This window comes from Hyperolius riggenbachi, chromosome 7, assembly GCF_040937935.1.
Source record: "Hyperolius riggenbachi isolate aHypRig1 chromosome 7, aHypRig1.pri, whole genome shotgun sequence".
Classification (NCBI taxonomy): domain Eukaryota; kingdom Metazoa; phylum Chordata; class Amphibia; order Anura; family Hyperoliidae; genus Hyperolius; species Hyperolius riggenbachi.
The window spans coordinates 42,885,055-42,898,224 of NC_090652.1; the positions used below are offsets into that span (position 1 = coordinate 42,885,055).

General features: G+C 44.6%; 1 protein-coding gene across 1 annotated transcript in view; it reads left to right on the forward strand.

The window, feature by feature from the left end:
* The window catches only part of LOC137525992 (guanylate-binding protein 3-like), a 199,690-nt gene that overhangs the window by 172,138 nt on the left and 14,382 nt on the right, over positions 1-13,170 (forward strand). The window contains exons 5-7 of the mRNA XM_068247202.1: positions 2,396-2,575; positions 2,660-2,787; positions 3,987-4,096. Coding sequence (XP_068103303.1) covers positions 2,396-2,575; positions 2,660-2,787; positions 3,987-4,096 — 418 coding nt within the window. The remainder of the gene's footprint in view (positions 1-2,395; positions 2,576-2,659; positions 2,788-3,986; positions 4,097-13,170) is intronic.

The following is a 13,170-nucleotide window of genomic DNA, read 5'->3' on the forward strand; positions in this document are numbered from 1 at the left end:
AACCACCTGCTGCCTACAGTAAAATATGGTGGTGGTTCCATGATGTTGTGGGGCTGTGTGACCAGTGCAGGGACTGGGAATCTTGTCAAAGTTGGAGGACACATGGATGCCACTCAGTATCAGCAGATTTGGAGAACAAATCCCGGGCTGGATCTCTCAACAACACAACGACTCTAAACACTGTTCAAAATCCACTAAGGCATCCATGCAGAGGAACAAGTACAACGCAAATTCTCAACTTTTGTTTTCCTTTTAGAACTATTGTAGCTCCTCACACACTCCAATGAGTCCTGGTTCACCATGAGCTCGCTGGTTAGTCTGTACCCTTCGGTGTTACTAGCCCTAATCCATAGAGCCAAATTAATCCATGCCATGCACTGATGAGGATCAAACAATCTGAAACAGTCTGTATGCATGTTGGATTATTATGGCTCTGTACAAATTAACAAGCTGATACATCATTGCATTCCAGCGGTTCTGGAGGTGTGTTTAGCTTCTTAGGGCAACAATGGTTAATTTGCATATATTCAGCAGTGATGCACTGGGAGACATCTCAAGCTCACTCCAACCTGAATTATCACAAATTCTTTCTGTTTTGAGAAAGCAAACTTTTGTTTTCCTTAGCTTAAGTTCAGCAGCAGACACTGCTATTAGTAGGAGGCAGCGGGCGGGGATGACTCACCTCTTCTGCGTTCCAGCGTGAGTTCCACTGTCCTCACTTCCTGCAATGCCGTCCACTTACAATACAGTGGGCGGCATTGCAGGAAGTGACGACAGTGTAACTCACGCTGGAACGCGGAAGAGGTGAGTCGTCCCCGCCCGCTGCCTCCTACTAATAGCGGCGCCTGCTGCTGAACTTAAGCTAGAGGGGGCGCGCAGATGGGGGACTCAGGTGAGGGAGGGGGGGTCTGACCCCCCTCCCTGCCACTCTGCCCAATACCCCCTTCCTGCCCACTACCCCCTCCAGCTCGGCGGCAAGTGTAGGACCGGCATTCATAATTATGAGGTGTATGCTACGCCGCGGGTCGGCTAGTATGTTATATTTAACTGACATTTTTTATCGTAACAACCAACGATGTATACAGGAAAATCATGACAAGTAACAAGGTTGCTCAAACTTTCGCATCCCACTGTATCATCTTAAAGCGGAATATAACCCTGCATTTCAACTTTGCTCTAAAAAATTATTTACAGTATATTATATGCATCCAGCATACCAGCATTTTTTTTTTACTAGACCAGCATTGGAAGGGTTACACAGGCCTTTAAAGTTCCTGGAGATTTCTGCAGACGCATCCGAAGCTGACATAGATACATTTTGTTTTCATAAATGTATCTAAGTGTTGAATGTGACTCATCTCTCTGACTGAGAAGGAGCTTGGAGGACAGCCAAAAAGTGTGTAACATTTATCAATAAATACATTCAACTAAATAGAATGTATCTATCTGAACTTCTGCATATCTCTCCACGGAACTTTAAACCTCTGTGTTTAACCCTTCCAATGCTGGTCTAGTAAAAAAAAAAATTGCTTTTTGCATATAATATGCTGTAAATAATATTTTAGAGCAAGGTTGAAATGCAGGGTTATATTCCGCTTTAATTGCTATAAGTATTTGCTTTGTTTAATTTTCAGTTTAGATGGCCTATACAACTGGCAATAAACTACTGCAGTTAGTCATCAACTATATTGTTTTGCTAAAAAAAAATAATGGATTATTTGTTTTGCAACACTGAACTACCGTATATACTCGAATACAAGTCAACCTTGTGTATAAGTTGACTCCAATATTCAACCCTCTTAAGCCAGAAGTTTTTTATTGACACAAGTATAAGTCTACCCAGCAAAGTTAATGGCTGTACTTGGGGCTCAGGAGGGGTCAATGAGTGCATGGCATACAGTATTGCAGCCATTAACCCCTCTTGTGCCTTATCCAATACCTCCTCCAGGCCCCAAGTGCTGCAATTGTTCACTCCCTTTTATGCAGCCAAGTATTTCCCCCCGCCCCTTTCCTTGTTAACACAGGTCTGAAAGTCCTGGCCACAACAGTTGTCTTGGCATTTCCTTTCCTCAAAGTATCACTTACCACTGGGTAAACTGCTGCAAATGGCAATGTCACTATTAGTACACACATAACTCAGTGTGCTCAGTGTTGCCTGTAAATCGTGTATAAGTGGACCCCATAATTTTATAAAGTGAATCAGGCCTACATTTCTAGACTTATACTCGAGTATATACAGTACACATAACATAGAGGAAGGCAACCCTAAATATGCACCATTATAGTATCATATGATAAATAACAAATAAAATCACAGTAATGTGAAACACAGAGATTGTAATCAAACTCTTGACTGTTTAGCAGATTTCTCTTATTTAATATTTTTAATATTCAGACACTTCAGACCTGAATACACCAGTGTGTCTGATTGAAAACAAAGGAACTTTTGAAGCTAATCCCAAAGCTATCAGTATCCTCTCCAAGATTAATCAGCCAGTAGTGGTGGTGGCCATTGTTGGTCGTTATCGGACAGGGAAGTCCTATTTGATGAACAAGTTGGCTGGAGGTAAAAAAGGTGAGTAGCCAATTATTCTAAAGCTATAAAACATTTACTGCATTTTCCAGTGGGTGTTTTACTTAACTTATTTCATACCTTTAGGTTTTGACCTGGGCTGTGCTGTAGAAGCTGCAACTAAAGGCATCTGGATGATGTGCAGGCCTCATCCTATTAAGAAGGACCATATGATAGTTATTTTGGACACAGAAGGTCTGGGTGATGTAGGGAAGGTAAGAACTTAAAATGAGACAACTTATCTGTTGAGGGAAATGAAGTGGCAAGCAATGCCTCATGAATTCCACTATTTCCTTTAACTAACAACAATACTACCTTTTTAAAAGCTGACCATCATTTGGGCAGTACAAATATGTCTGTTATAGAGATTTCAAGAGCAGGCTCTGTTAACCCAGTTACTGGTGGTAGATGTTAGCTCTTCCATGGCATAGCCACTACTCCTCAGCAGATCAACCCTGGCAAAGAAGATGGGTCACCACCCCTAGTGAGTGACCAATTACTTTGCTACTTGGTGACCACCAAGCCATGCCCCTGGGATTGCCCAACCAGTGATCAAGGAGAACAAGAGGAGATGCAATATTGAATTTGGATGCTGAGTTAATAAGGAAAGCTAAGGCCAGGGCTAGCAGCAAACTTAATGAAGTCAAAGTAACATGCCTTAGTTGGGGTAGGCAGATAACCAAGAGAGTCAAGGTTTCAAGTCAACAGGGCAGATGAAAAGCTGGCTAAATCAAAGTCACAGACTGGGATCACAGCAATAAGACAATAACTAGGAAGTGGAAGTCAAGAAACGAGGCATACTCAGGGCTGGTTAACCCATGCTTACATTGACTGCTGATTGCTCATGACTTTTATAAGCAAAGGAAATGCATTTCAGTGCATGCACGTGCTTAAACACACTCTCCCTGCATGCACACATGATAACTGACACTGAAATGTGCAAACAATATTTACTATTTCAGTTAAAAGAGGAACTCCAGTGAAAATAATGTAATAAAAAAAGTGCTTCATTTTTACAATAATTATGTATAAATTATTTAGTCAGTGTTTGCCCATTGTCAAATCTTTTACATCCCTGATTTATATTCTGACATTTATTACATGGTGACATTTTTACTGCTGGCAAATAATGTAGCTGCTGCTTGCTGTTTTGGCAGTTGGAAACAGCTGTAAACAGCTATTTCCCACAATGCAATAGGGTTTACCGACAGGAAACTGCCAAGAGTACGTACTCAGAATTTCTTTGTGGGAGGGGTTTCACCACAATATCAGCCATAAAGCGCCTCCTGATGGTCTGTTTGTGAAAAGGAATAGATTTCTCATGTAAAAGGGGGTATCAGCTACTGATTGGGATAAAGTTCAATTCTTGGTCAGAGTTTCTCTTGAAATTGTATATATTTTTTCTTTTTTTTAGGGGGACAATAAAAATGACAGTTGGCTTTTTTGTCTGGCAATCCTACTGAGCAGTGTTCTGGTATATAACTGCAAAAACGCCATCGATCAGGATGCTCTGGAAAAATTAAAGTATCCTTTTACAACAGATTACAAGCAAATATCGCACCTGATCACTGCTTACTGAGTAAGAGATTAGAAACTCCACACTAAAGTTTCTTTGAGTAGTGTATTCTTGAAGCCAAACTCTGGGCATTGCTACAACCTTGCTCCTGTGCAGAACCTTAAGAGTGTGTTCACTAAATAATGGTAAAATGTAGGTGTGCTATCAATTTTACTGGGCATGGGCATTATGCAAGTTACCAAAACATAGAAAAGGCAGCTTGCATAAATCATACTAAACACACAATGCATACATCGCTTGCATTACACACTGCATGTCATTTGTGTCATGCTTGTTACACAAGCAACATACTGTATGCTTTGAGTGTATAACACCACTTATGCAAACTATGTAACATGTATAGTAAATGCATCCATTAGTTGCAGATCTTGTTTTGCTTGTGTAGAAGTTCCTTCATTAGCAGATGCAAAATAAATCCTTTAAAGAGGAACTGTAGTGAAAATAACAATGCTTTTTTTCCCCTATATGTTAATAATTAGTTATTTTTGCCCATTGTAAAATCCTCACCGCAATTAATACTTAAAACATCCCGCTCCCGGCTCTATCTCCGCTTCCCGCTGGACATTCAGAACCCCAGTCTCTCCAGAGGTCTGCACAATTGTTAGAAAAGCCTGCATTGCACTGATGCTGTTGCTGAAGACCTGATTTCTTACTTCTCTTACCAGAGATCTTATGCCCCCCATGGACTTTGCATTATTTTATCTAACAATGTGCCCCCTGCTCTCTTCATGATCCTGGAACTCAGCTGTGCCATTTTTCTTAACTACCACTGCTCTGCTTCACTCTGGTGAACTGGCTGCACTCAGTCAGCACTCATTCTAAACCTAGCATGCATGTACTGGCCACCTTCATATTCTTGCTGCAATGGCACCATGGTCCTGTGGATGCCTCTCCACCCGCCAGTGAAGCGCATTATCCCCCAGCTGAGCTCCTAAAATGGGAGGCACATGAATGCATTGCTACAGCTACTGCACCACCCCTGCTGGACACAATCTGGCTCCACATTAAACACCTCATCAGTAGGGACAAGTGGTACCCCAGGAAACACCTCCATAGAGGGAGAAGGGTGGGAGCAGTAGTGAGACTCATAAGAAAGGGCCTCCATAACACCCCCCCCCCCCCTTCCTATCCTCCTGGCAAATGTCCACTCTCCCGAACAAGCTGGACTAATTCTACTCAGCAGCAAAATCCCAGTTAGCAGAAACACCCCAATCCTCTGCTTTACTGAGACCTGGTTGAATGTTGAAATCCCAGACAACTTCCTTCTTCTTCCAGGATACAACCTCCTCTGAGTAGAGATGGCCCAAACCTCCGATTTTCCGTGGAAGGTTCGGTTAGCATGAACTTTCGCGAACCGCAATAGACTTCAATGGGGAGACAAACTTTGAAAATTAGAAACGGCGAACCGTTCGGGCCATCTCTACCTCTGAGCCGATCGAGACCACTCTCTCTCTGGAAAAAAGAAATGGGGAGGTGTCTGCTTCTTTATCATTTCTGCCTGGTACACCATCCAACGGTGGGAGACAGCCCTCCCAGACTCCCTCTTCATCATCCTAGGTGACTTCAATATAGTTAAGCTTCATCTGGAGCTTCCACGCTACAGACAATATATTACTTGTCCCACCAGAAACGAGTCTACCCTGGAACACTGTTACACTGTGCTCAAGGAAGCATACAAGGCCACTCATCGGGCTGCCCTGGGTAACTTGGATCACTGCCTAATTTACCTGATCCCCTCCTACAGAAGGCACCTCGAGACCACTAAGCCCACCCTCAGAACCACCAAATTATGGTTAGAAAAGGCTAAGCTACAACTTCAGGTCTGCCTCAACTGCACCAACTGGTCAGCCCTGGAGGCCTCTGGTCTGGAGAATGGACTGAGAATGTCACCTCCTATATCCACTTCTGTGAGGATTCCTGCATACCCACAAAGACCTTTAGAGGACAGTTCCCCAGACCTTTCCGCAAGGCCCACCAACAGTACATGTTTTGCAGAAAACCACAAACATGTACAGGTGAGGTAATTAGTGTCTCAGCAAAGCTGATTAGCTACCTCTGTGGATTTCCACACGATATGCACTGTTGGTGGGCCTTAAGGACAGGGTTGGGGAACACTGCTTTAGAGTCTTCCCAAATAACAAACCTTGGTTTAATGGCAAGCTGCGCTGACTCTGGAAAATCAAAGAAGTACCTCACAAATCCAGCACCCCAGAGGAGCTCAGAGATGCCAGAAACACACTCAATCAGGAATTAAGAGCAGCAAAGCACAACAGTTAAGTCTCAGCCTCCAGTCCAACAGCCCAAGAGAAGTCTTGAAGGGTCTCAGAGCAACCATGAACTTTAAAGCCCTCCATACTCCATTTAGCATGGAACTTGCTGAGGAACTGAACAAGTTCTACTGCAGATCTGAGAGCAATTCCATCCTTCCTGGGGCCAAGGCAACCAAACCACAGGCCACTCCATCCACCCAGCCTGCCCAAGCCCCCTCTACGCCAGTAGTGGTCCTGGAGGCCAACGCCCTGAAGTAACTCCAGAAGACCTACCCCAGAAAAGTCCCAGGCCCGGATACCATGTCATCATCCTGCCTAAGAAGCTGTGAAACCCAGCTGGCCCCTGTATTTGAATCTATTTTTAACAAATCACTAGCAGAGGGCAAAGTTCCCTCCTGTCTCAAGAAGTCAACAATCAATCCAGTCCTCAAAAAGCAAGGGTTGGCTGATCTAAATAACTACAGTCTTGTTGCCCTCACTCCCACCATCATGAAAATCTTTGAGAGACTGGTTCTCACCTATCTAATGCGCTCCACTAATGCCCTCCTGGACCCTCTCCAATTTGCCCACAGGGCAAACAGGTCCACAGATGATGCCATCAACACCAGCTTGACATCATGGAACACATGGACAGGCCAAACACCTACGCAAGGATCCTATTCCTAGATTTCGGTTCAGCCTTGAATACCTTCTTCCTAGTCATCCTACATGCCAACCTTGTACAACTTGGGCTCGACCTCACTCTATGTGCTTGGATTAAAGACTTCCTCACCAACAGGTCACAACTAGTAAAACTTGGCAACTGCTCCTTTTAGGAAAGAATCACCACCAGGGGTGCCTTGCAAGGGTGTGTACTGTCTCTGATTCTGTTTTTCCTGTACACAAACAAATGTACCTCATCCACCTACTCGGTCAAGGTTGTCAAATTTGCAGACAACACCATCATCATCGACCTCATTGGTGGAGACAGCGAGCAAGTCTACCGTAACAAGATTGAGCGCATTTGCAAATGGTGCAAGGAACACAAGCTGATACTAAATGCAGAAAAAAACTGTTGAATTGGTTGTTGACTTTAAAAGGCTCCCTCCACACACTCAACCCAGTCTTCATTGAAGGCACTGAGGTCACCAGGGTTTGCAGTTCCTGGGCAGCACCATCACCAATAGCTTACAGTGGGGGATAACACCATCAAAACTCAAAAGAAAGCACAGCAAAGGTTGTTCTTCCTGTGACAGTTTAGATAGTTTGGAATGCCGCAGGAACTGATGACTTGCTTCTATATGGCCACCATCAAGTCTATCCTCTGCTCCTTGATTATCGTGTGGTACGTGGTGGCAACAACAAGCGATAAGCTCTAACACCAAAGAGTTATCAACTCTGCGGAGAGAATCATAGGGTGACCTCTGCCCACAGCTCTTGTACACCTCCAGACTGTTGTCCAGGGCAAACAAGATAGTGAATGACCCATCACACCCTGGCCGGCACCACTTCAAGTCGTCTTCCCTCAGGCCACCACTTCAGCACCATCCCCACCAGGGCCATCAGGCAGAGGAACGGCTTTTTCTGTCCTTCACCTGAACTCTTGCTCCCAAACAAGCAGTGTCCCCTAGACTTCCTCTCCCGTCACTCAAGCACCCTTGCACAGTCGGTTGTGACTTGTCTGTACATCCTTAAGCCTAATATCTGTCTGTTAAATGTGTTCTCTTTACCATGCTGTGTGTACTGCAAAACAATTCCTGTCACTGTCACCTGTCACACTCAGCAAAATCATAATTTTTAATTAATATATTAAAAAGTACTCGAGATGACACTGACAAGTGTCCAAAGCTGCTACTTAAGCCGACAGGCCTACTGAAATGTGATCATATGTGAATGTACTGTTTTGTAGATAGCTTTGCACCTTAGCACTAGGCACCTTTGGCACATATCACTTTGTTCCCCTGATAAAGAACCCCGTTTTTTGAGGGTTCAAAATTTGTAGAGTTGTATACAGTGGGGTGTTTTGTATTTACTGTGCAGTGTGAGATGTTAGCCTTATCCCAATTGACAATATAGTGGATTAGTCCAAATTGCTCTATCCTCCATACTGCTTCACTATTTACATTTTTGTATGTTAGCAGCACTACTTGTCAGTGTCCTCTTGAGTACTTTTTAATATATTAATTAAAAGTTATGTCTTAGCCTTCGTCGTATTCCTCCTATGCAGTGCCAGATTTATCATAAGGCACTGTAGGTGCGTGCCTACAGGCGCCTGATGATGGAAAGGCGGCTCACTCCCCACCCTGATCACCTCCCTCCCTCCTTGCAGCATCCCGAGCAGTGTGTAAATAAGGGGTTACTCACCTTGCTCTCCGCATTCCACTGACGAGATCTCCCTTCAGTCTACCTACTTAATACTGAGGGTACCTCTAGCTACCTAATACTTGGGGGCACCTCTAGCTACTTAATTTTGAGGGTACTTCTGGCGGAAGCAGGAGATTTGGGCGCATGAGACAAGTGGACAAAAAGGGCGCCCCATTAACTCCCATTATAAATATCGTTTAATGGGCGCCAAACAGGGAAAAAAAGGCGCCGGAGATTATTAACGTTTTAACAAACGGCGCCCAGAGATTTTTAAGGATTTATAACTATGTTTGTGGTGATTTAACTTTACAAAATGAGCCCGTGACGAATAACGTTTATAAAGATACTAAATCACTATTTCTAAAACATTTATAAAACATTATTATCCACCCAAAAAAAATATTTACATTTTTTTATTTACATTTTTTATTTATTAATCTCTGTAAAACATTATTATCCATAGGGGGTCTTAGGTTTAGGCACCACCAGGGGGGTCTTAGGTTTAGGCACCAACAGGGGGGTCTTAGGTTTAGGCACCAACTGGGGGGTCTTAGGTTTAGGCACCAACAGGGGGGTCTTAGGTTTAGGCACCACCAGGGGGGTCTTAGGTTTAGGCACCAACAGGGGGGTCTTAGGTTTAGGCACCAACTGGGGGGTCTTAGGTTTAGGCACCACCAGGGGGGTCTTAGGTTTAGGCACCAACTGGGGGGTCTTAGGTTTAGGCACCAACAGGGGGGTCTTAGGTTTAGGCACCAACAGGGGGGTCTTAGGTTTAGGCACCAACAGGGGGGTCTTAGGTTTAGGCACCAACAGGGGGTCTAGGGGTTAGGGATAGGTACAGGGAAGGTTTTTAATAAACGGAAATATAAGTTTCAGTTTACAAACAGGGAAGATTAACGTTTTAAGAATTGCCGATCTCATACTCATTATTTAGTGATTTATAAATTCTTAAAACACTATTTGTAAACGAAATTCTACACAATATTTCTATACACGATAATACTGTTTAACGTTTACACCACGCGCCCTTTTTTCCCGGCGCCTTTTTTTCCCGACGCCCTTTTTTGATGTACGCACTTCTGGCTACCTAATACTATGACAGGCAAGGAAAGTAAGGGAGAAGTGACAGCTGGGACAGCCAGTACACTTGCGGTTCAATTTGGCAGGGGTTTGTAGATTCATGGAGGGCGGAGTCTAGGGCGCCAGGACATCTGTGCCTATAGGCTTCTGTGAGGTAAATGCGGGTCTGCTCCCATGCAAGGTTATTTAATTTATTTTGAATTCAGTTGTGTGTATTTTTTTTTATTTATTTTTTTACACTCAGCGAAATAAATGATTCTGATTATAATTGATCACAGGTGGCAAAATTTTTTGTCCTGTCTGGTAATCTCCACAGACTGCTTGTTTACTGAGAGTTCTAAAGGGAATAGAAATAACATCCGGTCTACCATAATGCTCTTGGGGGCGGAAAGAATTCTGCATAGTTAAACAGTCTCGGCTATAAACACAATTATGTGTAGAGCTAGATTAATTTAGGCTAATAACACCCCATTATAGGACTGTTTAAGAAATCAATAAAAACAAGAATAGTATGTCCTACTCTGAAATAAGGTAATAATCAAAAATAGCCATGAACTGACTATTTGTAATAGAGAAAATATAATTTATTAAAGACTCATCCAGTAATAATAAAAAACATAAAAACATTTTAACTCTCCCCTTATACTGAACATAGGTGCATATTCAAATATTATGTTACATAAAAATACTCAGTACAATAAACGTTAGGTAAGTTACTCACCCAAGGTTTATTGTACTGAGCAGTGCTGCTCGGATACCACTTTTCACTATCTGGATCCAATTCGGATCCGGATACCCCTCTATCCGATCCGGGTCGGATATCCGAGTTTAAAATTTCCAATCGGATATTCAACCTCAGCATCCGGCCGGATTCTGATATCCGGATAGAACACCGGAAGAGACCTGAAATGGCAAAAAACCCGTTCGGAGGTCTCTCTCTCTCTCTCTCTCTCTCTCTCCTTCGAAAGGGATTTTTACCATTGAAGGTGATTTTGGCTCTTGCTCGGATATCTGAACTAACTGTCCGGCCGGATTTCGGATTTCAGATGGGAAATCCAAGTTTGCTCGGATAGTCAATTAGGATTTAAAAAAAATATCCGAATTGCTATTCAAAGTTTGGATAGTGGAAAAAGTTCAGAGTATCTGGGTAGTTCAGATATCCGGAATCCGGATGAGCACCACTGGTACTGAGTATTTTTATGTAACATCATATTTGAATACACACTTTAAGAGCAGGGTTGCTCATCCGGATTCCGGATATCTGGGTAACCCGGATATCCAAACTTTTTTACGCTTTCTGGATCGGATTCGGATTCCAGATAGTTGGGCCCAATTCCGGATAGCTCTATGCGGATATTTTGCTGTATGCCGGATATCTGCGGATATCATGGGGATATCCGGATCCGGGTACTGTTACCATGGAGATGATGTCCATGATGTCATTGGGCCAATCAGAGGGCTCCCAGCCTAAGCCCAAGCAACCAATCACAGAGGGGAACCTTGGCCAGTCCCTCCTGTATATAAAGAGGCGGCCATGATGAGAATCTCGTCCTTGCTTGACTGCCACTGAGAGAGACACTCCAGTGTGTTTGGCTGAAGCAAGTGCATTATACTGTGTTAAACCCAGCGTTTTTACACCTTACCACTTGTACAATAAGACTGTTTGATTGTTGTTTAGCTAGTAGTAGTGTGTTGTATTGTGATTGTAGTTAGTGTGTGTGTCTGTGAGCTGTGACCGTCTCTGCTTTCTGTGAGCTGTGACAGTCTCTGCTGCAGCCTGCAGCAGCTCTGGTAGTTAGGTGTCTGTGTGTGCTGTTTGTGCACACAGGCCAGGCCTGTGCTATTGCCTTAGCTACACAGTATAGTTTAGGGCATAGGGATTTATTGTGTAGTTATTTAGTACTGCAGTGTTGTTAGAGTAGTACTGTCTGTGTGTCAGATTACTGCATTTCTGCTGTGCTGCTGACTCTGAGTGTCAGTGTGTGTGACAGACCATCCGTCATTGTTCACACTGTGTTCTACTCTGCTGTCTGTCACTCCGTGCAGATACATTCAAGTCCAACACCAATTAACCCGATTTGAATAAAGTGCAAGTACCCCACTTCCATCTGGTGACATCATCATAACACACAAACTTGTACTATGTCTGCTGGCACTGGCACCCAGGGGAAGGCCATCAAGGCCAATAAGAGAAGGAACATTGCTGGCACCGTTACCACCAGCAGTTCTGCCACACCAGTGTCCATTCCACCGCTAGCCACTGGCTGTGGACGCACTGGGTGCCCAGCTAATAGGGGGAGTCACGCTGCAGATGCGCTGCAGCGTGTAGCGGCCATTTTTCAGCAGGGTCGGTGCCGCAAATTGGAGGAGAAAGTCGCCAAGCCTGTGATGCAGCTGATGGTAGATGACGAGTAGGCCACCACCACCTCTACAACACACACCCCCACCACCACTCCTGTTCGCAGGAGCATCAGCAGCCGCCCAGCAGCGCATGGGGACTCATCGGCCATCATGTTGACCCCAGCGGGCAGCCTAAGCTCAGTCAGCGCGCTCTGTAGTCCAGAGTCAGAGAGTGCAATGAGGGCTACCACTGACATTCTGGCCACTATAAGGTTTGCGGAGGAGTCACAGATGTTGACAGTTATTGTTGGGAGGGATTCCTTGCCTGTGGTATCCGCCGAAGAGGAGTTTGGGGGGTCATCAACATCCCAGCAATTGCTTGAGGAGGGGGAGTATGATGATGATAATAATGATGACATCTTGCAGGACCGTGACTACCAACCACAGGAGGGGGATGTTGGCTCTGAGTCTGAGGAGGAGGATACATCCGTGGGTCTGGCACGGAGGATCAGCATCTCTGACATTGGCAGAAGCAGCAGTGGTCGTGGAATGCGGGACCCACAGCCTGCTACTTCATCTTCTGCCGCTACCACCAGCCGTACCACTCAACCCCAGGCCCCAACCACCGCAGGCCCAACCACTGCAGGCTGAAAGAAAGCAGCAGCAGCCCATTCAGGACGTAAGGGCAAATTACAATCCCCAATCTGGCATTTTTTTGATCTGCCCTCAGTGGACAGCAAGTTCGTGACTTGTAACTTGTGCCAGGTGAAGCTGAGCAGAGGTTGCAACCCCTCCAACTATGGCACCTCCAGCTTCATCAACCAACTGGCCAACAAACATCTTCACGAGCATGAGGAGGAGTTCAAGAGGCTGAAGGAAGCTGGCGCTGGCAGTGTTCCGACCAAAAGCACCACCAGAACCCCCTTTGCCAGTGCCACTCCTGCCGACACTGAGGCCTGTTCAGGCAGTCAGTCCTCAGCGGTCTCCTC